Source organism: Pocillopora damicornis, chromosome 8 (genome assembly GCF_964200805.1).
Source record: "Pocillopora damicornis chromosome 8, jaPocDami1.2, whole genome shotgun sequence".
NCBI classification, from domain to species: Eukaryota; Metazoa; Cnidaria; class Anthozoa; order Scleractinia; family Pocilloporidae; genus Pocillopora; species Pocillopora damicornis.
In genome coordinates this window covers 13,650,144-13,676,751 of record NC_142677.1, presented here as the reverse complement: position 1 = coordinate 13,676,751, position 26,608 = coordinate 13,650,144, and the positions used below count along the sequence as shown (strand labels likewise).

Sequence of the window (26,608 nt, the reverse complement as noted above, 5' to 3'; positions counted from 1 at the left end):
TGTGATAAAGATAATTTTTGCATTTACAACAAGAAATCAGTTCAAGCAGTACATTCATTTGTTTCCATAATTTCGTTTGATCGATTCGCAACATAAACAATAACATGTCTTTTGATAATGGTCGATAATGATTGTCTCCCAATAGTCCAAAACAGTCTTGAATTAAAGTTCAGTTGTCTTTCTCATTCTGTTGGCCAAGGATGTGCCGCCAGTGTACTTATAGCCCGCCGGGACGAAGAAAAATAGATCTGTTTCCTTAGTATGGTTATAAAAAAAAAACCCTCAAATTTCTGAGCTTAAGAAGGTTTAGTGTGGACAAGGCCTTACAATTGCAAGGCATTTCGAACAGTTAACGAGCATGAGAAAGAATCAAGGAAGCTTTAAGTTGATTAGTTTAGCACTCACGGGAAAATGTCATATTCTTAATTGATTTGAAGGTGTGAAAACCTCAGACAGAAATGTCGTTGTTTGCGACTCTCTCTTCGCCGCTCTTAATTGCGCCCTAAATTTTATTACAAGAGAGGCAATGATGAGAAGACACGAGTTCATGATTCATCGGTCTGTCGGCTTTGAAAATAGTTGGTCTTTGAACTAACTCACATCTCATTTGCGTCCGTTAAATTCTTCATACGCCAGATGCCTCCGAAAGATAAGGGGAATGGGAGTATTGGAAGTATGGTGCATCAAAATAATACAATCAGGAGCTGCGTATCTTTACAGAACAGGAACAAGAGTTTACCTTTTCTCCAAAAATAATTGGTGCGGACTTTTTGCAAAAGTCATCACATTCCTTTGCTGAACCCTGTGGAGAATCACTTTCTGAGAGGAAACTTAAGGTATGAATAAACTGGTGCATCACTAAGGATTTATACGTGACGCGTGATGAAGGCCAAAGTTATAATGCGACGCGTGAATTTTACTGAAAGGTTAACGTTATTCGTGAATTTACGAAATTGTATGAGGCCTGAAGTATACTTGAACCTGAATTTTTTCGTTTTTTTTTCATAGCGTGAAAACCTCAAGATTTCCCTGAAACCATGAACATAAGAGGAGAGATTAGAAATTTTCTCTTTTATGTCCATGAAGCATGAACTGATTTTTTGAAAATTCGTCTTAGGCCTGCAATATCTTACTATCTCTCTCTCAGGACAAATTAGTTCCAACGAATTTACTGAAGGGATGCGTTTCAATTTGCTTCAATAAACCCACGGTTATACGAAAGGTTCAGTACGGCTAAACTTCAGTAAAACATTATCTGCGCGAAAGCCAAGCTAGCCTAGTTACACCAAGACCTGTTCAAATCATAGTCAAGATAGTGTTGATGAATTCATACATCCTGTTTTGAAATGTCCATGTGATGTAAATTCACTTTCTTTTAATTTTTCAGATCCATATGTACAGAAGGAGGCCTTACAAACCCCCGTAATTGTAGACAATTATGTGTGAGCAGTGAAAGACTAATTTTCTTGGATACTATTGGATCAACAGTACTGCATCGCCTTGTGAACAGAAGGAAGAGGAGTCAAAAATCTAAATCTTGCATCGTCAGTTGAAATCAAAATTATTGAACGGGTAACTTCGAGGAAAAACATTTATCTCATCAATTAATGACGATATCGTCACTCAGTGATGGTGATGTAAATTCAGCTTCAAGTGTCCTTGTCGAAAACGCACCAAAGACACGTTCCCTGATTAATCAACTCTTTTAATCGACGAATACAATCCAGGTATAACTAAAGCATCAACAACAACTCGACCGCGTGCAGGATTTCTCAACCATCTAGAAAAGAAACGTGATACCTCGGAGCACAAAGTACATTCTGGGAAATTGATTGATTGGAGACATTTCCGGTCATGACAAAAACAACAATAGCGAAACTAAAAACGACTTAAGGCATTGTTCACGGTTCCCGACAGTCCTCATTCCAAGGTCATCTAATTTTAAATTTCTTTAAAAATGAACAGATCATCCTATTCTGCAACAGATGAGCTCTCCTTATGCCAAGACAGGATTACTTCCATCTTTTCTTTGATTAAACGAAATTTTAAAAAATTTGAAAACAAACTTTAAAAAGAATCTTAAATGTGTTAGGAGCTCATCCTGAATGTGTACAATAATTCAATTACACGATTTTTTTTTTTTTGCAGGGAAGAGAAAATTAATTTCCTTTCAACAACTTACCTTTTGGCATTTGATTAAAAGCCTGCATGATTTATGAATAGTTCTGTTTAATAAAGCGGGTATGGGCCTCTGTTAATAGCCTTTAGTTTCCAACCGTGGATTTATTTTCACAAGTTTATCCTATCATTCAAGAAACATCAGCATACACAGTATTGTTATTTCAACTATGATCACTGAAAAATAGAAGAGGCATAAATAGAAAACTGATCGAAATTGTTGGTATGCGTGGGCCCTCTACAATTTGTCTTTTTTGAGAATGGAAAAGCAACGACTCAGAATTTCTGCAGCATTGACCTTGCAACACATAAAATTTCTTTAACTCAGGATGTCATTGCTTGCAGAATTTCTGCTGCTGCGGACGTCGTACCGTGCAGAATTTCTGCAGCCCTGGACGTCAAGGCGTGCAGAATTCCTGCAGCACTGGACGTCAAGGCGTGCAGAATTTCTGCAGCACTGGCGTCAAGGCGTGCAGAATTTCTGCAGCACTGGACGTCAAACCTTGCAGAATTTCTGCATCATTGGACGCCATACCATGCAGAATTTCTGCAGCACTGGACGTCAAGGCGTGCAGAATTTCTGCAGCACTGGACGTCAAACCTTGCAGAATTTCTGCATCATTGGACGCCATGCCATGTGGAATTTCTGCAGCACTGGACGTCAAGGCGTGCAGAATTTTTGCACGCTTGGGCCGTCAAACTTTGCAGAATTTCTGCATTACAGTTCTTGATACCATGTCAAATAAAAATGAAAAAAAAACCGCTTAAACATATTAAGGGTTAAAATCAAAGACTTTATCGTTCCATTCTTAAACGTGCAGAGCATTATGTGCACTTTGACCAGATTTAACAAGCAACGCAGTAAAAAAATGAATATTTGTACGAGTAAATTGTACCTACGTTTAACTTTCCGTTTAATTATACAAAATGTTGCTCTTTTGAAGCAACACATTTTCTTAATCCGTGAAAACTGAAGCGTTTTGCTTTTATCAAATAGGAGAAATTTCCGTGTTTTTTGCTTAAATAGTGCTGCTTTAAAGGCAACATTTCACTTTGTCTGGAAAAAAGCACGATATTTTGCGGAATCGATATGAAATATATGTCTAAAAGGTCCATTTTTCACGGAAAATGCTATTTTGGAAAACACAAAATAGTTTGGAAAGCGTTAATAATAAAAGTTTACTATTCTTGTCATTATTTCTGTCCTTGCCTTTAAGGTTACTCCGCACCTTAGCCAGTGCCTTCAGAGATGGCGATGTTTCGCATGAAACCAAAATAAAGTTAATGACAATAAATAGATTATGAAATGCAGAATACGATAAAATTGTAGGCTATTCTACTTTGCTTCCTTTAAGGCAAATGAAGCCGGTCAACAGAAAAATAAGCGAGTGCCATTCCAACAAATTAAGAGGCGATCTCTGTAGGAGCGGTCCAGGGTATTTCGCAGCGGAAAAAAGTTTTCCCTCAAACTTTGCCCAATAAACTATCTTTGGTGGCAAGTAAATAAAACCACATTAGTTTCTGGAAATACGTTGAAATAAAATTTTTAGAGCTCTCAAAAGTCAAAGCTGCTAAAGGCCCTTTTTTGACCTCTTGCGACATCGAAAATTTCAAAAGTTGAATGACCTGGTCCTCGTATCACACTGCATGCAGCAAAAAATCTTTTGTACTTTTAAAGTGTGTGATATGTTAGGTGAATAAAAAATATTTCAATTTTGATATTTGTTTATTTAGGGGTTCGTCATAATTTATTTACACTCGTTAGACAGCTTTCTGAAATTGGTCAAAAGTACTCTTTCCTTCTTGGTTGATATTGCTCAAGTCCAGACCAGACCATTAAAAACTCCGCTTGATTTCTTCTAATGAGATGTTTGGCTGCAGAAAAATATAAAACATCTTGCACTTATTAATTTTGTTCGCCGCGGTGACTTCACACTTTCAGCGATTTTGCTAGCGTGACAGCCGATTATGCAAATTAGTTCATTGAACAAACTCCGACCGTTTTATATAAGTAGCTCAATAAATCTTAGATTTTAACCATTTTAAGTTGAAAAGATAGTAGGACAGAGCTTTTAGACTACACCGATTGATACTCTGAACATTGCAAAAGGCCAGAATTTGACAAATTATACCCTCTCGTGACGCAAGACGTCAATAACAATGCCTCTTAATTCGCTAGAATGACGCTCAGATATTAAATCGAGACCAAATGATGCGAAATATTTTTCGTTTATTTTAATGGAAATCTGTTTTTTCTTTATTGAACTTGAACTTCCTTCACAGCAGAAAAAATCACCCCTTGACTGCAATTGGGGCAGATATGATGTTTAGACAAAAGAACTCATACGCTGTGTGAAAAAAGCGTTTGTTTTCTCGTGTTGAAAAGAATATGTTAAAGTTTGTGAAAGTTTATGATCCCCTTGAAATTATATTCCGCCAGAGATTAATCTAAAAAATAAAAATCGAGGAGGCTTAACTTGCCATAAGAAAAATGTTCTGTTTCGTTGGTGGTAAATATCATTATAAGATAAAAACAGGAAAATGTTAATTTTTCTTCTTTTCTTCTTGACAACAGGTGACTCAGTTATTATTTTTTCGCGTATGTAAAAGTTATCTGTGAAGGAAATTTTTAACTTGCTTTATTTTAAATAGTCGCAGGTAACTAACGGTTCTGTTTGAAGTTGGAAAACGTGTATACAGATGTAACACACCTGCGGCAATGACCTGAATTTGTACAAAAAATTGGCTCGAAAAGTTTTTTTTTTTACCCTATTTCGGAATAATAATGTTCAATGACATGTTTATGTCAGGAGACGAGCTGCTTCCATTTTCTCATAATTACTTTACTTAGGTTACGAGACATGAATGTTAATTAGGAAACTGTTACCATTTCCGTTTAGGCTTATCTTATTTAGTTTTAAAAGACTTTCCTACAATGCTTAAGTTCCACGCAAAGCGGAATATTTGCCACTCTAGTAAATTCCTTCATTTGTGAGAGTCGAAGTTTTGTTTGTAATACACCTCTTAAAACTATTCTGGGTGAACTGCAGATAAAAGTTCATCATGTTTTTTTTTAATGAGCAAATGAGTTGGTACACTAAGGGCCCACAACTTCTCTAAACATATTAAAATGTACTATCCTCCTACTGTAAAATATTAATCAAAAACGTCTGGATGTGGTGAAAACGTGGTTTGGATTAGTTTGGCCTCGAGCAAATAACCAGCCCATAACGTCAAAGAGTAAACAGCGGTAAATGCAAACGTGCTATTTCCATCAGGAAATTGAAAAGCCGCCATCTGAAGCTTGCAGCAAACATTGAAAACATACTTGAATAACCAACCTTGTGACCAGGCAATCTTGAGTATCATTGAACACAGCTCCACTAACAGAAAACAGATCCAAGTGAAAGACATTGTGCAAAGTCATACAGACATGGAGGTGTACAAACTGAATGTTTCCTAGTTGAACCAAGCGTGAGATTAACTCCAATTAACTTCCTATTCACTTTTCAACCAATAGCTGTCGAGAGTTCTATCTATTTGCCTTTAATGGTACAATTTTGTTGAACAAGAGGTCCATACAAGGTATTACGTAAATATGACGAAAACTGAAATATATCTTTAAACAGAATACCAAAGCGTTTAAACTCCGTTTCCATGGCCAGTTTTGCTCAATTGAGGCTGCAAGGATGAAAGGCCGTCAATTTTACACGTACCCACCAATAGCGAACTTATACAAAATTGCTTGAAATTTTCATCTTATATAAAAACTAGCACAACAGCTATAACAATATGTAGATGAACAAATTGACAAGGATATTAAAATATGTGCATTACGAAGATGAGCAGATATTTTTTTCCTTCACTTCTGAATGGCATTGTGCGTTTAATAGTGAGTGTTTCGATATGTCTTAAGTTGTGTGTTAAGTTATTTGAATAACGGTATATAAGTGTTGAGTAATAAAAATTGAGAGTTGGGTGTGTGAACACCGCCACACAGGCAGTTCATTTGAAGATAGACGATCTTTCAGCAGCTCGCTTCCCGAACGCAGCAGAAGATGGTGTAGCTGTATTGGATCCATCGCGACCATCCATTATTCAAGCAATCAGATTTGCTATTTCAACGTCGATTGGTTCTTTAACAGAAAACTTAACGTGATCAAATCTACGCCAGCCAAATTTGCTCAAAGTTTTTCTGTAGTAACAGCGCTGCAGTTGACCAAGCCGTAAAGAAGGCTCGCCGTGAGAACTTCACTTGCGTCTGTAAGGGCAACTAACAGCAACTTGATCATGAGTTTCAAGTCCTCCATAAGATGCATGACGCTTCGAACGCCCTGAAAAGTAGTTCTTTAGAGAGAGCGAAACGCGCCTTAGGATAAGGTACTACTTTAGTATCGAAAAGTATAAAGGCCATAAAGCTATCTAATAAGAGCGAGTTTCGTTGGCAAGTTGCGGTCAACGAATATCTATCTGACAAGCTCGCGTCATACTCTGATGACGAAAAGAAAATGTCTCTAGCAGAGAGAATAGCGGAAAGAGGATAAGCGTCGTTGGCAGTAACAAGCCAGTTCTTCTTCAAAATCAACGAGTTACAGTTAAGCACTTTGGTATGATCTTGCAGTCATTTTGCGTATAAAGTTAAAGCAGAAGTTTTACTTCCCAACATTTCATTAAGATTATTCATTGCCTGACATCCTTGGTCTTCAACGTACATACACAACCATAACCTCAGCGCCTCCGACGTCATCTTGAGAAAAGAATATATGAAAAAAAGTTCACCGATAAAGAATACATAGTAAACTATTTATAGAGATCTCATTAAATAAATGACTGCTATAATACATAATACATATTTAGAGGTAGATGGAGAAAAGGGCAAATAAAAAGTTGGCAAAAGCGACCTTTCCTGACCAAAACCGGTTTTTGAGCACCGGCCTTGTAATCATCGGAAAGGTTAAATTTCAGATGACTCTTGCAGTTATTAAGAGAGGATGTCAGCATCCATCGAACAAATTTGAAATATTGTGGCAAGTCGCCCTAAGTTCGTTTTCACTCCTACTTTTATATTTTGTAGCCCAGTATGTTCTAATGATTGTGGTTTAGTTTTTTTATGAAAATATATTTTAGTTTTCGAGGAATAACTTTTTTCGTTTGACCGCTCAAAAATGCAAATTTTCACCGTGAATATTATCCGAGTTGTGTGACCTCATGTAACGATTCCACTTGACTTCCGGCATTTCTGTCAACATAATACTTTGTTTTGTCATCTAAACTTAATCCCCTGTCATTATTGAAGCTGGCAAAGAAATATTTATTTTTTGGTGAATATTTTTGTCCGACATACTTTTCCTATGTCGAAAAGTAGCATCAAAACAAAGACAGTTTTAACAATGACTGATTTGGCAGAATCTACTGAGTTTCAAGCTTTTAAAAGACAAAAGGATGGTTATAAAGTTAGTGTAAAAATTTGCTTGTGTATTTGTGTTGTTCTATCTTGAGACGAACTCAAAGTCCGGAAAAATTTATTTGATAGCCACTATGAAATATACATGGTGCGCCCACTTGTCGCCATCGTTAACTAGCATAAATCGCTACAATTTGCGAAAAAATCTAACATAACACTCTTACCTCGTTTATTTATGATTTTATTAGCTGTTTCGATGATCACCTTAATTATGCTCTACCACATTCTAGCCAGATTTGAGTTCCAGTCTATATATCTTCTCTCTCTTATTATATCAGTTGCATGACAAGCGTGACACAGAAATTCAAATACCAAGAGATGGTTTTTTTTTTCCTCTTTGCATGACATCTAGAAAAACCTTTCAGGAATAACTGCATTCAGAAAACTAAAATGTCCAGATCCATCAATGATTAGAACATATTGGGATACAAAAGTATTTGATGCATGCTGACATTAGCTCTTAAATTTTTTTCCTCCTAATTTCCATTCGAGATTTTGCTCCAGTAATTAACAATTGTAATTAAATTCAGGCACCCAAATGAAATGAAGTGAGGGGGGAGGGGGGGCGGGGTATCTTAAAATGTCACTATTACACCATATTTATGAGAGGACTTCGACATGGCAATCGGGCGAGCACTCTCTCTTTGACAGAGTGCGACCCTCCCCCCCCCCCCTTCTCCCTCCCAAAAAAATCCAGGTCACGCCCCTGAAGGAGAAAAGGAAACTGCTGAGTTATCCAAGAAGGAGTCGACTAGATCAGTTCAACGCTTATCTCAGCAAAACAAAAACAGAATGGTTATGACATACCGTTATATCTGCTTTAATAAAAAAAGAATTAATGAATGAATGGCAACGAAACCATTCCATGAGGTTTGCGGTTTAGGAAATACCTTGTTATTTCCCTGATTTGAAAAACAAACAAACAAGAACAGTAACAGAGGTATTCCAAAATTTCTTAAATCAATTCTACCTTGGGAGTTATTCCATGTGATGTTGTAAGTTTTCTTGCTGTATAGAATTGCCGGCACAGGGTGAAATTTCTCCCAGTTACAGTAAGGTCCCCCGATCATAAACCACCCAGCATCATTACGGCATCCTGCGTACTTAGCTGAGATTTCAAAGTTTCGTGCACCGTAATGGCCATTGATGCGAAAGGGTTTTAAAGTTGTCGCACTCTTAAGATCTGTCCATGGTGATTGAAGTAGATTATTTTGTGTAAACCAGTCCACGTTAGTTGTTCCTCTGGCATTGAATTTCATAGACATAACTTCTGCTCCATTCGTGTAAAGCACTACACGAACCTAAAGTCATACAAGAAAATGATCAGTTGTCTACATGTCAAATGCATGAGTATGGGGTAAGATGAGAATCGTTAAATCGGGGGATTTAAAGAGTTGTTAGTCAATTTTTTATTGTCTTTTTACAAACTTATTTTGAAGGATTCCGACAGTTTATCAATCAATATCAATTAATCAATCAATACTACATAACATGACTATATGTAAACTCGAGAAGGCAAAGTTTTGAGCAAGTAGTTGTTCTATCGGCTTGGTTCTAGTATCACTCTGTCTTTGGCACGGCAACCCTTGTTTTTCAATCGTCCTCGAAGCACTAAAAGCTCCGTAACACCCTGAGTAATTTTTTAACGTAATTTTTGACTAAGCACTTTTGTTTCTGCTCAGAATTTTCTTTGGATATTTCATATCAATGTGGTTTGCATGTTTTGTTGTGGTTTGACCTTGCGACCAGTCGTTGTTTCTCTTGAGAATCAAAGACATGGAGTGCGAGAATTTCACAATTTTAAAACATGAGAGCTATTCTCCTACAAGGATAAAACATGAGCACTTTCCTTATACCTATTCCCAGGACGATACACTCTTAAGGTTTGGGAAGTAAGGTAAACAAAAGAACGCAACAAATAAAGATCTCATTGCATGGCCAGTGATATCACTCAAATAAAAAAAAAATTGAAACAAATTGTTTTGGTTTATATTCTTTTATATTCTTTATATTCTATTCTTTTTTATTACTAAATTATTCTCAAAAGAGGAAAGAGCAGTTCAGAAAATTGCCTGCTTGGTTTGTCTGTAGGAACATGATGAACATCATTTGGAAAAGCGTTTCGTGACAGACAATTTGAAAACAAGTTTCCATGAGGTGGAAAGCTCGATCAGGAAATATGGAAATACATTAACATTACATAAGAAATTTGTAAAACAAGGTGCACTTAGCCTAACCCTCTGTGATGTAGATATTTTCGGGCTTACCACTTGAGGGTTAAAAGTTTGCCAACTTTGAACGATACGGTTTTTGTAGTTTCCCTGGTAGGTTGAAGTGGTATCTAAGGTAGCGATAACATTTTCTGATAATGTGTCGGATGAACTCCATAACGCGTCAGCAGGCGGAGAGGAAGAATTTCCTCCAATGTATTTGAATATCATCGTCCAACCTTAAAATAAAAAAAAATGTAAAAAATTGTTCAGGTTAGTGAAAATTGCTTGTTCCTTTGGAAAACCCAAGAAATAGTTTTTCTTATTGACTGAATGGACATGATCTAAGACCTTCCTAGTCAAGTGAGTTAGTCAGAGAAATACTGATGACCCTCACTCGAGAGTCTCAGTGTTTTGATGGCTTTTACGGCTAACGGTTGAGCTTTGGCCTGTTCACAGTTAACGGCTAATATCTTTCCATTGTGGTCCCCAGAAAACACTTTGAGGTTGATTTTTTTTACGACTAACGGTTTAAATTTGTCGATTTTATACGCCTAACGGCTGAACTTTTGGTTGTTTTACGCTTAACGGTTAACCACATTGAGATCCTCTTATTTAGTTTGACGTACCACCTCCATCACTTGTCTGGTCGCAGTACACTGGGAATGAGTCTGATCCATGATTGGAAATTTCGTAGACTCCTGTTTCCTTTGGGGCTTGAGAACAGTTCTGAGGCAGAATGACTGAAAAAATTAAAAGTGGAAAAGATGCTTATACGAATCTTTGCACACGATGCAGTGATCTGTAGGTCTCTCTGCTGTACTAGTCTGATCCCTGTATTCTCATTTCACAAAACATCAAATTCGAATACTTTTTGTGTAAAGCTTTTAATTATGATTTCAATAGGTTGGCACGAATGACTCCCTCACTGCAAGTCGTAACAATAACTCTTGTTCTCCAAACCGTAAGGGGACGATTTTGAAAAACAAAACATGCTAAATTGTGCTAGAGGTAAGCGATTCCCTAAGCCAGCCGCAAAACGGATTGGCCACCGAAAACCTAAAGTAATTATTGATATAAACAAATACTTGCTAAGAAGCGAGAAGGAGGTTTTCCGTTATACACAACTAACATATTTAAACATGCAGTCAATGACTTAAGAGAATTTCGGAATTTTTCTTAAGCAGAAAAATAAAAATACCAAGAAGCATAAAAAGGCAGGAATATTTGCGTTACTTGACTGAATAAGCTGAAAATACCTTGGTCACAATTCTCTCCCCCGAATCCTTGTGGACAGACACACCAGTATCCTTTTGAAGTAAACCCAGATTGACAAGTAGAATTTTTCTGACATGGGCTGCTTCTACAAGGATTCTGTGATGAAAAAAAAAGGAAACAGTGCTTTTCCCTTTTTGTATGCTAAGACCACGGTGCTTCTTGAGGGTTTACTATCATCATTATTATTATTATCATCAGTGTAATTTTGAAAAGAGGTCATCAAAATCATTCCTTCGAAAAATCACTAAACCTCACGACGATTTCACCTGGTCTCCAACATTCGAGAAATTAACTTCGCCATGAACGAGGTCTGTTGTATGCCGCACCGCGTCCTGCTGATTTAAAATTGCCTATCTAAAGAGTTCAGGTAATCATGCCATAACATAGCTACCTTCTCTTTCTGTTTACATTTCTGTGGTCAACCAGTCAGTCGTGTCACGTGAGGTTTCAACGATAGAAAACGTTCGGTTGTGTTTAGGTTGTAAGGCTTACCTCAATTCCTCGGTAGGTGTAGCCATTTCTGGAAATGAAATTCACGCTGGTGACTTGTAAATGAGTGCTGTTATTCAGGTCGCATATAGGAATCTCAGTTAGTAGTGGCCCGTAGTTGTAAGACACGCAGTCGGGGTCCTCATAACAAATCAGTTCACAGCCTACTTCACTTTCAGCTGGCACAGATTTGATTATGTGATGAAGTAAATACTTGTCTTTGATGACTGGTTTGAATAGAATAGTTCTGCACTCATCTGAATTTGCTGCCACAGCTAAAAAGAAGAACAACCCATCATTAAACGTAACTGATCAATATAATCGATATGTGTCAATTAAAATTTATTTTATCCCTCGAGGCTCCTGGTAATTGCCAAATATCCCCCTAAAATAGTGCGAGTTCTTTACATCTATGGCAATTAAGTACGAACATTTGGAAAACTTATTTAGAGTAAGAATTTAAACAAAATTATATTGTTGTGAAAGCGATCAAAGTTGATTGTAGATATATGAAAATCATATAAGTGTTTTTTTTTTAGTTTTCAACAAAAAACATACATGGTTATGTTCTGAAGAACTAAAGGATTGAAACAACGATATCAAATAAATATTTTGAGAAAGAGCTGTTGTAGAAGGAAGAGTCTCCCTGAACGGACATCAGAGATCAACTAAACATCACGTCAGTCTTCGATCGCTGGAATATCTTTATCATAAATGATTGGCACTTTTCAAATATTAAAAACACGCCTAAAATTTTCATAATATCTCAAAAATCGAAATCTTTTTCTTATTTTTTGCCAAAAGCCGTTGACGAAAATGTTGACTGAAGCATATTCTCATTTGAAATTACTATCCAAGAAATCAAATTCAATCATAGCATATTTCTCTTGTCGGGGCTCTTTCCCCAATCAGTAGATAAGGAATTTCTTCTTTCTGTTACTTTGGTTTAAGGGTTAGCGTTAACCAAAGGAGGAAAAATTTGTCTTCTGCACGCACATACTTTGCGCAATGCCTCATATACCTATTTGGCCATTTCGCTACTGAACGATTTGGTTAACATTTAACATTTTTACTGCCAGATAAGATTTTGGCTGATTATATTTTTTCGTATCATGAGGCAACTATATGCCAAGGATTTACGTAAAAGAAATTGTTACCGTTATTCGACCTACCTCCATGAACTGCTAACGTTAGCAGAAAAACGGCGAACAGTTTCAGAATCGCCATAACCTTTGACACTTTCTCACTCAAAAAGAAGTTTCAAAGAATGACGAAGGCATAACCTGAAAGAATTAAAAGAGACTTAAACTATAACTTCCCCGAATATTCCGTGTTCGTATAGAAGTCTTGTAGAAGTTAATAATTTATGATCCGAAGAATGCTTTGTTAACGATAAACACGATATACGCTAGCACAATCCCTTTAAAACAAAAGCAGAAAAATTGCAAACGTATATTAAGTTTAACGAGAGGCAAAAGCATGAAAATTCAAATCCAAAAATGTTTATATTTATTTTTTTTAGATTAAGGCATTGCAATCCGTCACTATATATAAAAGTTCAATATTGAAAAAGTTCGAAATTATGCTAATTTTTAGGAGTGTTAATAAAGGAACTTAATTGGGCTGAAAAATTAAGAATGATTCATTAGCGCAACAACACCAATTCAGTAAAACATCTCAGAAGAAAAAAATGTAATTTTCAGAACTACAACTCATGAACTCTTCCAGTTCCTTTGGGTTATGCCTGTAAGCCTCTCAAAAATTATGGAAATTCCAAGTCTGTTCGTTACTTTTGTGCCAACGTTTGCAGTTAACTGAGAGGAAGGTCGCTGCCACTTCAACTTACCAGGGAAATTTTTAAAAGCTGGCAAAATTTTAAGAGATAAGTCTGGAAAACATTTACATCACAAAGAGTTAAGCTAAATGCACCATAGTTTACAAATTCCTAATCAAATGTTAATACATTTCCTTAGAAATGGCCTGGAAATAAAAACCAGTTGAATTTTTTTTTTAGAAGCTACCAATGTACTCGGGTAAGGTTTCCACCTTATGGAAACTTGTCGTCAAATTGTCTGTGACGAAACACCTTTCTAAAGTTTACAAAGTTCGCATTAATAATACTAAAGAATTGGTTAGCTTGCTTAGAGTGCATATATGGAGTTATGGATGCACTTGAGAAGTTTGGAGAGCATGAGAGAAGCGTAAGAGTTGCTCTCTTCTTGATGAACCATTTCTCGACAATTTTAAAACCCTTTTGTTTCAATACGGGGCACGCAACTTTGAAGTTTCTGTTGGCTATGCAGGATGCCCTAAAGATGTTGGGTGATTTTTGATTAGGAGACCTTAACTTACTGTGCCGGGAATTTTGTTCAGCAAGAAACTCACAAAATCTCATGGAATGATAATCAACATAGGGATTGAATCGATTTGATAAATCTTGGAATACCCTAACTATTTTGTTTGCTTATGTTTTTTTATTTTTTGTCGAGGTGTCCTGAAAAACCCCGCCTAATGGTTTCTTAGGTATTATTTCAATTTCCTAATTAATGGCCATGAGATAAATCTACCTAAATCAATTTTTCCCTCTGGGGTTTGGGAATATCATTGATGAATCATTGAATATCATTGGATCTCATTGGATGTCATTGAATGATCCAATAAACGCTGTCCGGAGATAATTCGACAAATTCCTTTTTTTTTCAGTGGAAAAAGTATTTTTAAAACTTGTGACATTTGAATTAAAAACTTTTTACTCACGTTCTTCTCGGGTTTAAGTGATCGTAACTGTTAACAAAATTCAGATTGAAATGGGAGAAAGTCGTAGAACGATAGGCGTCCACTCAAACATAACCTCATAAATGTTCAGAAGGCTTGAGCTAACTAAATCCGATTTTTGGTTCAAATATTTTTTACACTAATTATCTTTAAAAATGGATAGCTATATAATTACGATACTCGTTTACTTGTTGAGAGATTATTTTCAACTTATTTGTTTCAAGCTGATGTTAGAGTTGCAGAGGTGATGATTGCGTATATACTTTTAAGACCATTGTTACCAATCAATTAATAAACAAGGCAAAGAAACGTAATTTGATGAAAGAAAAAAGCCGATCAAAGCCTGCCCAATTGACTGTCATAGAAAACCTCCAAACTGTAACCGTACCAGCCTTTCAATTTTTTAACCTCTAAGAGTGACTAGCCTTTAATTTCTCCTCATAGCATCACTGCAATCTCAACCATTATTATTATTTTTAGCAAGAATAAAGCAAATGAATGTATTCAAAGAAGCTCTCAACAAATTCTCATTTTCAGTGCCATAGTAAATGTACAGAGAGCAATATGTGGAATATGACTACCGAATGTCAGGGTGTGAGAATGTAAAAAATTGACGGACTGACCGCTGACCGGCAGAAAAGCCCTGCGCGTCGCAACTGCTTCTATGCTTAGTAAATGCAAAGTACATAAAACCTGAATGATTATAATTAGCCCCTCAAATATTCCTTAGCAATTTTTTCGAAGAAGTGTGGCAAACTTAAAAAATCCAACATGTACAGGGCTGGAGCCGATACATTTGCCAAGTTTAATCTGCCGCCGTAAGTCCGACTGACTGAATGAGTGACTGAGTCATAGAATAAAACACAAATCCTTGATATTTCAGCAAAGTTCACTAGAAGCACTTTTCCTAAATTGGACTAGTAAAACTTAAAACTGCATAGGGGCTCTCTTTTCCACTCAAACAAGTCTGTTGGCTTTGGTGTCTCCAGGTAAGCAACTTGTCAAAGGAGTCTTCAGCGGACGAACACGGCTAGTACGTCAGCTATTCCAACGTTCCCTAAAAGAGACGATTAATTAGATAGAGTTACGCCTTTAGAAAAAAAAAATTTTTATGATTGGTTGAGAGAATGGGACTAGTTTGTAATGAGTGTGGAGATCCAAATTCGATTCAAAACAGGATTTATTTCGACATTCAATTGATGCTTTCCTTGCATTTGGCCCTTTTACGTGGCAAACTTTCGCTTATCACCAAGAATAATGTAATTAAAGAAATATTGAGTTCAAGTATAATTAGAATATCACATTAATCATAGCTCATACCGTTCTTAAATCCCCTCAAACTTAAGCTAAATATGGGAAATCTGGAATTTGAAGAACGACCAAAATGATTTGAAAGACTCAAGGAATGTGTCACACTTGAATTGATCCTCAAAATAATAACGTAAAATATATGAGTGTTTCACCACATTGAAGGTTCTCCCCTGACATGTTCGCCCACACCACGAAGAGTTCGCCCCATCTATTGACAAGTTCACCTCCAACTTTAAGAGCTCACCCTCAAATATTTAACTATCCTCCTTACGGTGATAACTTGTCTCTTTTCGGATAAATTCATGATAAAATTCAATTAAATTACAAGTTATTTGGCTCTGACTCAAACTCTTGGCTGAGCAAGCATGTTAAGTCCCCACTCAACGCTGGTCTCAATAATGCTGTAAAGGAATGTACGTTTTCCCAAACTTCGTAGACTCACCGTAATCCATCCAGGTTACAGCTCTGTCCAGTGTACTGAACAGAATGCTTACAGTGTCACGCTGTTCCCACATGCAACCAGGGTAGTTCGCGATCACCAACCACCCCGAATCCTTTCCGCAGCCGCCACGGGACAGTGCTATATCAAAGAACCGATAATAAAGAGTTATAATGGCAAATTGAGTTATGTTTGTTGCATCCTTAAGGTCGTTCCATGACGACGAAATAAGTCGCTCCTGTGAAAACCAGTTCAAGTTGTTCGATCCAGCTGCATTAAACTTAAGGGAGATGGCTTCCGTTCCATTCTGGTACAGCACCACACGAGCCTGTCGGAAATCAATGGAAAAATGAAGCCTTAATAATTCAGTTAAATAAAAGAAAAATAAACAGATGCTTGTATGAATAAATTCAACAACTGTGTCCTATAGATTTCGCCCAGAAAGTTATACAATTTCACTTCTTTTTACCGTGTACCTGATTTACTCCTTTTTTAATTGCCCATAAAAAGTCAATTCAACAAATTTGATAGTTTTGAAAACAGGTCGTCTTTTCGAATAGGTAAATAAAAAAATTATAAAGAAATAAGAATTCAAATCAAACTGTGATGTTGATATCGAAAAATTTCTGTGTTTAATGAAAGGGATAAGAGAAAATTTAATATATATTTATAGATCACATAGACCAGAAAATTTAGTCTTCATTCTTGATTTTAACCATAATTGATTGAAACTCAGCTGCTCATTATTCACTGCACCTGAGTGGGCTAGATGCAATAAGTAGAGGAACGCTTTAAGACTGTTAACTTGTCTACAGTTGACTTTCGTACCTCCTTAGGGTTGAATTTTTGCCAGTTCATAACCACCCTGTTCTTAACATGGCCTGCGAAAGTGTTAGTAGTGTCCAAGGCTGCACTGATACTCTCCGACTGTGTGGCTTTTGAATTCCAAAGGTCGCCCACTACAGGCAGAGAGATACCCCTAACAACTTTGAAAATCATTGTCCAGCCTGATTAAAGAAGAAAAATGAGATTGTCAATCTTTCATTTTCTCATTATTTTGGTACGTGCTTATGTTCAAAGATAATATCTTTTCACTGTTGTAGCGCGCCTTTAACTGCTATGGAGTATTGGTTATACGCTAAAAAAAAACTTTTTTCTTGCTCTAAAGTTTTTGCGACCTGTCATTCTCGTTAGTGCAAGATTATGCAGAACTTCTCATTCTCGTTTTTTATTAAAGGATTACTGAAATAGGACATTTGATTGACTTGTTACGAACCACTAAACATAGAAGTGTTCTGGCTAAGCGTTTGGGAATTGTTTAGGCATGTCAAATGATCTTGAAGTCCTTGTGCGAGTCTTGTGAGCCTTGTTTTGTCACGTCATGTAAGACCCCAAATATAGTTTTGTTTCTGAGTGATTTGCCCTTGACCGTTGTGATAGGGCTTTCCCCTTGGACAATATTCGCCACGGCTAGTCGTGTGTGGGTTTGTTTACTGACCCTGCGGGAGGACTCAATCAGATTTTAGTTCTCCAAGATCGATTGTTTTTCAAGTACATTGTTGTTCGTTCGAAAGTCTCGTGAAATTGTTTGGGTTGGTGTTGTAGAAATATGTGTTATCTGTCAATGTCAGTTGTTACGTCGGCCCACACACGCCTACTGAGAGGACATTTAAGAACGTTTACCTAGGCCTTAAAGGGTTTTTAAGAAAAGAGTGAAAGTCGCTCCGAATTGATCAAAAATCGCTCTCTTGATCAAAAAACCGGTACTTCCCGTTTGCACGTGGTGTTCGAGCTTGTTTACCCCAACAGTCCAAAGAAGATATAAGACAAATGTGGTCATGTCATGTTCATGAACACGCTGGATTGTAATTTACAAAATCGATGAGCATAGTTAAGAAATAACAGTAGTACCTCCTCCATCGCTTGTCTGGTCGCAATAAACACGAAACAGCTCCGATCCATGATTCCAAATATGAAAAATTCCATTCGATGGGAGAGCGTCAGAACAATCATTGATGACTGAGAAGAAATGAAAATTATTATTGCAGGAAAATGGCCTTTAATGGAAAATGTACTGGTCTGGAAAAGAAAGTTTTCTGCAATCATGTTTTACCTTTTTCGCAGTTGTCTCCCGTATATCCAGATTTGCACTCACAGACGTACTTCTTTTCAGTGAACCCATTTAAGCACTTTCCATTGTTCTTGCAGGGTTTATCAGAGCAATAATTCTACGATGAGCATAAATAATGAAGTGAGCTCTCGCGAGAATGGCGTGTACAAAATTAAAGTTAGGGAGGGTAGAGTAATTTACGATTGTTGCAGGAAACGTTTTGTGTCTGAAAACACGGACAAGATAAAATAGAGGTAGCTACTACACATCAGCTTACTGGCCCCAAACGTAAGACCCCATCAAATTTCCTCCAGTTTGGAAAGATTGGTTGTGTTATTTCTCATTATGAATGGGAAATTGGTCTAATTATCCTTCAGCATCTGATCACGTTCTTTCTAATAGTTCGCCTGTACCCTCCTATACTCCTGAGCGTAGAGGGAATCACTGTGGGAGTGTTTTTGTCACCTAATTCTCTAACTTAAGGTTTTCCGTTGGAATTACAGCTCCTGTTTAACTGATAAGGCCACCACGTATGCAATAATATCTTACAAACATGGCAAAAAACTTGTAGGTTTCCACAGAGGCAATAAATAGAAACAACAACAACAAAACGCAGGAAAAATCCAAATAAAGACGTATGCGATTCAAATCATGATAATTCGCATGTAGCATCATCAAGGCTCAGTCAGCATTTCATCAGGTTTCTCTGGTACAGTGTAATTTGCCTATACCCACCTATACTCCTGAGCGTGGAGAGAATAACTACGAGAGTACATTTTTGCATATGAGACTCGAAGTTAGGACTCTCCCTCGGGGGGTCAATCGCTGGTAAAACACCAGTAAGGCCACTACATTTCAAAAGAATATCTCAAAATATGAGACAAAATTCTTCGAGATTTCGCAATAAACTAGGAACAAAAACGATCATCGCGGAAGCAACCAAAAATATAAAAACAGAAACAATAATTACAACAGCAACAATTACAAAGCACAGGAAAAATACCAATAAAGGGATGATATGACCATGATAACTCGCATGTAATATCATCAAGGCTGATTCTGCTTACCTGTGTGGCTCTGTAAATATAACCCTCTCTTAGCTTAAGATCTGCTGGATGCTGAACGTGATCAGAATCACTCAGCTCACAAACCACCTTGCCATTTAATGGTGGACTAATGTTGACAGAGACACATTGGCTTTCCATTGTGCAGAGGTTTTTACAGGAGCTGGCAGTTGTTGTCGTCAGGTTTTTTATCACGTGGCCATAGAGAGAGTAACCTTCTCTTGGTTTTGTAAACGTTATTGATCGACAAAGATCTGACAAAAAAATGTCATTACTATCTTTTACAATATTTACACACAAGTATGTAAGCTTTTTCCTCTTTTCTGAGTGCTTTTAATTAGTGATGGTGATTCTGGATATATCATATTGAATGTATTTATGTTATGAAAACACGTAAAAAGTTAAGAGAGTTCTCAGAGTTACGATTTGAGATTTTCCAGTGCTCTAGATTGACCGGTTTCGATTCGTTATTCATTTCAACGTTTTCTCCGCATTTGCAAAAGGAAATCAAATCAATGAGGCAAGAGTTCGGTGCTGAATCAATTCAACTATCTTCTTTTGGATGTTTGTTTATAGCAGGTGGTCTAGATATTAGGGTCAGTCTTTATTCTTTAAGTTCGGTTTGATTTTTCTCACCGTGGATGGCATTTATGAAGCAGTGGATGGAGGCTCCACGGAATATTAACCATATCAAAAAATTGCATACGAAAGTTAACAAGCCTGGCATAAGTAGAGACATAAACACGATTTGAATCTCCGCTTCAACACCTTTGCAGCTGAAAAATGAAGAATCATTTAGGCTTTATCTTTCTTTTTATACAATACCAGTGTTTGCCGAAGTCAACTGAACGGATTAAAGCTTTTACCAAAGAATTCATGCCAATCACAGTTTGGGGGTAAAAATAACTTTTTAAACTGACTCACATCCAAACAAAGACGCAATTTTTTGTGTCTTGATTTCCGACCACTAAATGTAATTAAAAGCAATCAGCATGGTGCAGTGTAATGAATCATGGCACAGTTTCAAACAGAGTATACAACGGTTTCACAACATGGGAGCATCTCTATGTAGCGCAAATAAATGATACCCTACATTGACAGCAGTCTACAAGTGTTATCATAAACATGGTCCGAACAGCCTTGAATGGTGGACTGAACGGAGCAGGTCATGGAAAATACGGCCTCAGTAATTAACGGCTTCATCATCTCAATTCATAACAGCGCTCGGCATAGACTAAGTGTATTTAAAAACGGGACAAATTATAGTAATCTTTATTAGGATATCTTCTTCATACGAATATGGTTTTCAAACAGGATCTCATGAGATAAAATGAAAAAAAAAACATAAACAAATAACAAAAAAGGAACAAACAAATTAGTACAAGCCAAAGATGGTAGACTTAGAAAATCTAAAGAGCACACACAGGAGTGGTTCGTCGTCTCACCGATGGTGGCAGGTGTTTTGTTTCAGACAAACTAGAATAGGCTCGTTCGAATTTATAACTTGGTTTTAATACCCGTAAGTGATGAAAATCTTTAAGGGTAAAAATCCTTTTGAAGATTTCACTCACGAAAATAACATGTATTTGTACTCAAAATTATCCTGAAAAAATTTCCCTTTTTAAACTTTTACGAGTAGATGATCTTCATGTCAGGGACGAACTGTGAAATGTTTCTCATAAATACCTTCTTTAGGGTACAAATGTCCGTCTCCAAGTCTACTTATCTCATATTGTTTACAAGGCTTTTCTGAGATGCTGAGCTTTATTTCAGAAAAGGGGAATACTTTCTATTCTGGTTATATATGTTGCTTTATTTGTGAATGCTGAAATGTTGCCAGGAGTACGCCTCCAAATAAAAATTAATCGGGCTTTTGATGAGCAGAGAAGAGGAACACAACGAGGGCCCACGGGTTTTATGGGTTTATCAAGATATTGTTGAGATATCGTTTTCCCAAGATTTTTGCGAATTTTTAGCGTACAATTTATCATCCTCTTCCTCTCTTCGACGGTTTATGAAGTACAGAGAGTGAGAAAAAATAAAAGTTGATGGCTTTAAATGCAGGCCTGCCGAAAAAAGGTTATTGAACTGCATTGCCTGGTCAGTTCCAACTGAAAGAATTCAAAATCCACCATCCGTTGCCTTGGAGCAAGCATTGATCACACGTATATATTAAAACCCTGCCCTTATTGCCTTTCAGAGGAGCTCCATATGCCAGTACTAAAACAGTCTATACTACAATTACTAACCTTGTGACCAGACAGTCTTGGGTATCATAGCGCATAACTCAAGTAACAGGAAACACATCAAAACGAAAGACATGCCGCAAAGTCATACAAACATGTGCTCTCGAGTTGTATAAAGTGAATGCCCCCCAGTTATACTTAGCTTTATATTAGCTTCAATTAACTTCCTTTTTACTTTTTTAACCAATAGCTTTCGTCAGTTTTGTCTATTAATCTTTTATGGTACTTTTTACAAATAAGAATTTAATGTGAGGTATTCATTGAATATAGAGAATATCGAAACAAATTTTTACAGAATACTTAGGCGTTTAATCTCAGTTAACAGTTTTACTTAAAGGGTGCTTAAGGGAAGCTTGTTTATTTTAAAGTTACTACAACTGCTACCATAGACATGTTCACCATTATCGAACAATAGAATAAATGAAAAGTTGTTTGATGTAAATGTTTTCTTCTGTTAGGGCCCTCTAAACAACAATTGTAAAACTGTATGAATAACTAAATATGCAGAATTTCACTTCCAATACTTTATTCAGATTTCATTTCTCTGCTTTGTTGATCCATTGACTGCATGTCATCTTCGGTTTTCAACGTACAAACACAATCATCGCCTCAGCGCCTCCGACGTCAGCTTGAAAAACGAATATAAAATATATTCGCTTCCAAGTAATATTAAATGAGTTATTGAGATATCATCTAATATATGACTATTATAATACCTACTCCATTTTTTGGGAAAGATGATGAAGAAGACGAATAAAAAGTTAAATAAAACAGTCAATCTTTTACAAAAGAATCAGTTTTGAGCCCTGGCCTTGGCATCATCTGAGAGATTCTATTTTAGTTGAATTGATAACTATTTCACGGCCTCTTCTCAGTTTCTAACCGGGGTTTTGTCTCAGTATTTAACAGTTCCATCTAAATGTCCAAACACAGAAGGAAAACCAGAGTGAAAAGGGGGTCTTAAAATGTTACTATTAAACAGTTTTTTCTGAAGAAGAAGATAAAATTATCTGTTAATCCGAGAAAGCGTCGACTGGATCATTTCATGAATTATTTCCCAAAAGCAAAAAGAGAATAGTTTTTCCATGCAGTTTTAATTAATTACTCCAATGAACGAATGGCAGGGAATCTATTTGATCTGTTTGATCTGGTCTGTTTAGGAAGTCGCTTGTACTAAAAAACAAAAAAAAGCAAGAACTGAAAAATTCTAAGATTTCCTGAAGCATTTTCTACCTCGGTTATTATTCCATGTGATTTTGTGAGTTTTCTTGCTGTACAGTATTGCTGGTGCAGGGTAAAATCTCTCCCAGTTACAGTGAGGTCCCCTGATAACAAATCCGCCAGCATCGTTGCGACATCCTGCGTAGCGAGCTGAAATTTCAAAGTTGCGTGCCCCGTAATAGCCATTGATACGAAAGGGTTTTAAAGTTGTTGCGCTCTTCAGATCAGTCCATGGTGATTGAATCAGATTATTTTGTGTAAACCAGTTCATGTTACTTGTCCCTCTGGCATTGAATTTCAGAGCTATAACTTCTGCTCCATTCTTGTAAAGCACCACACGAACCTAAAGTCACTCAAAAAATGATCTGTTATCAACATGTTAAATGGATTTACAGAAGAGTCGTACAATCGGAGAGTCAAAGAAATTGTTCATCGAATTTTCATTGTCTTTCTACAAACTAATTTTGAAATATACTGATAATCAATTAACTCTTTGTATCTGTCACATGACTATGGAGGCTCAAAACTCCAATTTTATGAATTATTCTCCCATAAGGAAAAACATGAGAACCTCATTCATAATTTTTTCCAAGACATGACGCTCTAAGGATTAGGAAGTAAGGTGGCAAAAGATAGTAACTAATTGCGACTTCATTGCATGTTCAGTAATTTCGCTCTCTGATCTACGTTGTTGCGTTTTATATTCACCTTTAGTCTTCGAAGGTTGCTGCAAAAAGGAAAAAGGTGTTCAGCTTGTTTCCCTGGATTCCCTCTTAAAAGAGCTGCTCCAATTAATTGAGTAAAATTATACTAAAATCCATCTGGAAGAATGTTTCTCGACAGACTAATTGAAACCAATTTACCATGAGGTTGCAGAGTCAGCCCAACACAATTTTTGTTTAATTTTCTTAAAAAGCTTAACTAATATGTTTTTCCAGGCAAATTCTGGGAGGAAGTATTGAAATTTTATGACAAATTTGGAAGCTAAGTTGCATTTATCCTAACCCTCTGTGATGTAAGTATTTTCCGCACTCACCTCTTGAGGATTAAGCGTTTGCCAACTTTGAACGAGACGGTTTTTATAGTTTCCTTGGAAGGTTGTAGTGGTATCTAAGGCAGCGATAGTATTTTCTGATGATGTAGCGGATGACCGCCAGAGCGCTTTACCAGTTGGTGAAGAAGACAGTCCTCCAATATATTTGAATATCATCGTCCAACCTAAAAGAAAAAAAAAGGTTCCGAAAAATTGTCAGTTTTGTGAAAATTGCATGTTTTGTGTGCAAACTCTAGAATGAGCTTTTCCGCTAGAAAAGGCCTTCTGGAATATTTTTAGCCACCCAAATTTTGTCCAAAGTGATTTGGATATGTTTAGGAACGGTTTTTAGTTATTGGATGAGCAGAATAAATCATTTAAAAGAATCCATATCATCACGCTATGTAGAGAGAACGATAGACAAGTTGATCATACAAGGACATTTACACTTTGTACCATAATTACACCCGAGGGCTATCTAACTTATTCGGAAACTACCGATAAGCTTTATTGAGTCTGACGTACCTCCTCCGTCACTAGTCTGGTCGCAGTACACTGGGAATGGTTCTGACCCGTAACCAGAAATTTTGTAGACTCCTGTTGTATTTGGGGCTTGGGAACAGTTCTGAGGCAGAACGGCTACAAAAACAGCACATTAAACACCTTTAAGAATCCCTGCACATAATGCAGTGATCTACAGGCTTTCCTGCTTATAGGTCAGGGTCAATTTTAATTAGGAGTCTGATCACTGTTGATACGTATTCGCATTCTGTAACATAGAAATTTAAGAAGTGGTTTTTTTGGCAGTCAAGATGTAAATGTATCACCATCCGCTTTGAATATTGTTTGTTTAAAGCTGTTGAATATGCCACGCTTGGATGGGATAAGTTACTTCCTCGCTACTCGGCATAACACGGAAACTCAGTCTTGACGAGCACTTTTGGTATTCACTTTGACTTCTTTGAATGACAATGGGGCGATGTTTAAAAGAGCAAAAAAATGTTTAATTGCCTAGATATTGATGATTGCCTGACCCACGAAACAGATAGGTCAAGGAAAACTTTATATGAAAAGTGATATAAATGATAAGAAAGTCGGAGTTAAGCTTCTCCTTGTGCTCACGCTATTAACATATTTTAACATACGGTCAATGTTTTGAAAGAAAACAATCAAGAATAATTACGAATAGTTCGATACTTGGAATACCTTGTTCGCAATTCTCTCCATTGAATCCTTGTGGACAGATACAACGGTATCTTTTTGAAGTAAACCCAGCTTGACAAGTAGAATTATTCTGACATGTGCTGCTTTCACAAGGATTCTGTGATGACAAAAATCAATACATTTTTTTCTCTCTATCTTAAATGTGTCTTGTTCGCTTTGCCATATTTTCGTCAACTAGATTCCGTACATTATTTGTATTAGTAGTAGTATTAGTAGTGACAGTAGTATTACTATCACTCTTATTATCATAATTACTATTTTTCTTATTAATTATTATCGTTATTAATGAAAAATGAGAGGTTAAAGTCATGCCCCCATATTCAAAGAGAAAGCATCAGACCTGCAGAAGATTGCAACTACAACAACTAACTCACGTAGTGAGCGAAATCTGTCGTAGACTCAAACTTTAAATTGTCTCACTTAAAGAGCAACTATGCCTTAATGTGACGGCTTTTCCATATCTGGCAAAATTTTTGTAGTCGATTAGTTAATAATGTCACCTGAGGTTTAAAGAAATAAAATTTGATCGTTTTTAAGGTTTTAAGGCTTACCTTAATTCCTCGGTAGCTGTAGCCATTTCTGGACACGAAATTCACGCTGGTGACTTGTAAATGAGTGCTATTACTCAGTTCACATAAAGGAATCTCACTTAATATTGGTCCGTAGTTGTAAGACACACAGTCAGGGTCTTCATAACAAATCAGTTCACAGCTTTCTTCACTTTTAACTGGCACAGTTTTGATTATGTGATTAAGTAAATACTTGTCTTTGGTGACTGAGTTGAATAGAATCGCTCTGCACTCATCTGAAATTGCTGTCACATTTACAAGGGAGAAAAACCAACTGTTACCCGTGACTGATTAACATTATCGATATATATTAATGAAAATTTAAAATTTCATCCGTCGAGGCTCCCAGTAACTGCCATTTATCCGCCTTAACTAATATAGGATGTTTACACTCACACTCTGTTTACTTTAAACTGCTTTTGATCACTTCGATGGAAATTTTAAAAATATCTTTAAAAACTTTTCATATATAAAAAAATTGATAATAGTATCAGGTCTCTTATCATAGCTATTTTTTCTCAGAGAATATAAGGAATTACTTTTGTTTGTTACTTTGATCTTAAAGACTCTTAACCAAAATAAAACAAATTTATTGGGACCTAAATCAGTCTGGATATGTTGTTTGTTTTGCCATATGCACGTACACAACTTAAACATGCCAAATATATACCCAGCCGTAATCATGAAGCAACTGTATACTGAGAATTTACGAACTAGAAATTGTTACCGCTGTTCGACCTACCTCTAGTAACTGCAAACGTTAGCACACAGCCAAAAACAACGAACACACTCAGAATCGCCATAACTTTTGACAAGCTTAGAATGTTTCTTCCCTGAAAAGATGTTTAAAAGAGTTAAAAAGGCATAGCCTGAAAGAACTGGAAGAGTTGTTGTGTTCCAGTTATGGAGGTGACGAGTTTTTCATCTGAGATGTTTACGTTAATTAAGATTATTAGGCGGGTGAGACCAGTATTCATTTCAATATCAATTAACACTC

At 36.6% G+C, this 26,608-nt stretch overlaps 3 protein-coding genes and 1 long non-coding RNA gene across 4 annotated transcripts; 1 reads left to right on the top strand and 3 right to left on the bottom strand.

Moving 5' to 3' along the window:
• Nucleotides 1-271: 271 nt before the first annotated feature.
• On the top strand, nt 272-2,262 carry LOC149041475 (uncharacterized). Its single transcript, XR_016189033.1, has 2 exons — nt 272-836; nt 1,388-2,262. It is a non-coding gene; the product is annotated as an uncharacterized LOC149041475 (long non-coding RNA).
• A 2,299-nt stretch (nt 2,263-4,561) lies between these two features.
• Nucleotides 4,562-13,117, bottom strand: LOC113679868 (uncharacterized). Its single transcript, XM_089214148.1, has 7 exons — nt 12,792-13,117; nt 11,623-11,894; nt 11,112-11,226; nt 10,482-10,595; nt 9,910-10,091; nt 8,613-8,943; nt 4,562-6,925 (listed from the first exon to the last, which is right to left on the bottom strand). Exons 1-7 carry the CDS (start codon nt 12,844-12,846, stop codon nt 6,882-6,884), a joined length of 1,113 nt encoding a protein of 370 aa, XP_089070274.1. The 5' UTR covers nt 12,847-13,117; the 3' UTR covers nt 4,562-6,881.
• A 744-nt stretch (nt 13,118-13,861) lies between these two features.
• LOC113679973 (uncharacterized) lies at nt 13,862-21,670 on the bottom strand. The gene is made up of 7 exons (XM_089214147.1): nt 21,568-21,670; nt 19,322-19,572; nt 18,258-18,372; nt 18,056-18,163; nt 16,973-17,151; nt 16,148-16,472; nt 13,862-15,451 (listed from the first exon to the last, which is right to left on the bottom strand). The coding sequence occupies exons 1-7, from the start codon at nt 21,638-21,640 to the stop codon at nt 15,408-15,410; spliced, it is 1,095 nt and encodes a 364-aa protein (XP_089070273.1). The 5' UTR covers nt 21,641-21,670; the 3' UTR covers nt 13,862-15,407.
• A 439-nt stretch (nt 21,671-22,109) lies between these two features.
• LOC113679788 (uncharacterized) lies at nt 22,110-26,414 on the bottom strand. Its single transcript, XM_089180873.1, has 7 exons — nt 26,354-26,414; nt 25,594-25,898; nt 25,025-25,139; nt 24,344-24,457; nt 23,822-24,003; nt 22,798-23,128; nt 22,110-22,192 (listed from the first exon to the last, which is right to left on the bottom strand). The coding sequence occupies exons 1-7, from the start codon at nt 26,412-26,414 to the stop codon at nt 22,149-22,151; spliced, it is 1,152 nt and encodes a 383-aa protein (XP_089036999.1). The 3' UTR covers nt 22,110-22,148.
• Between the last annotated feature and the right edge of the window lie 194 nt (nt 26,415-26,608).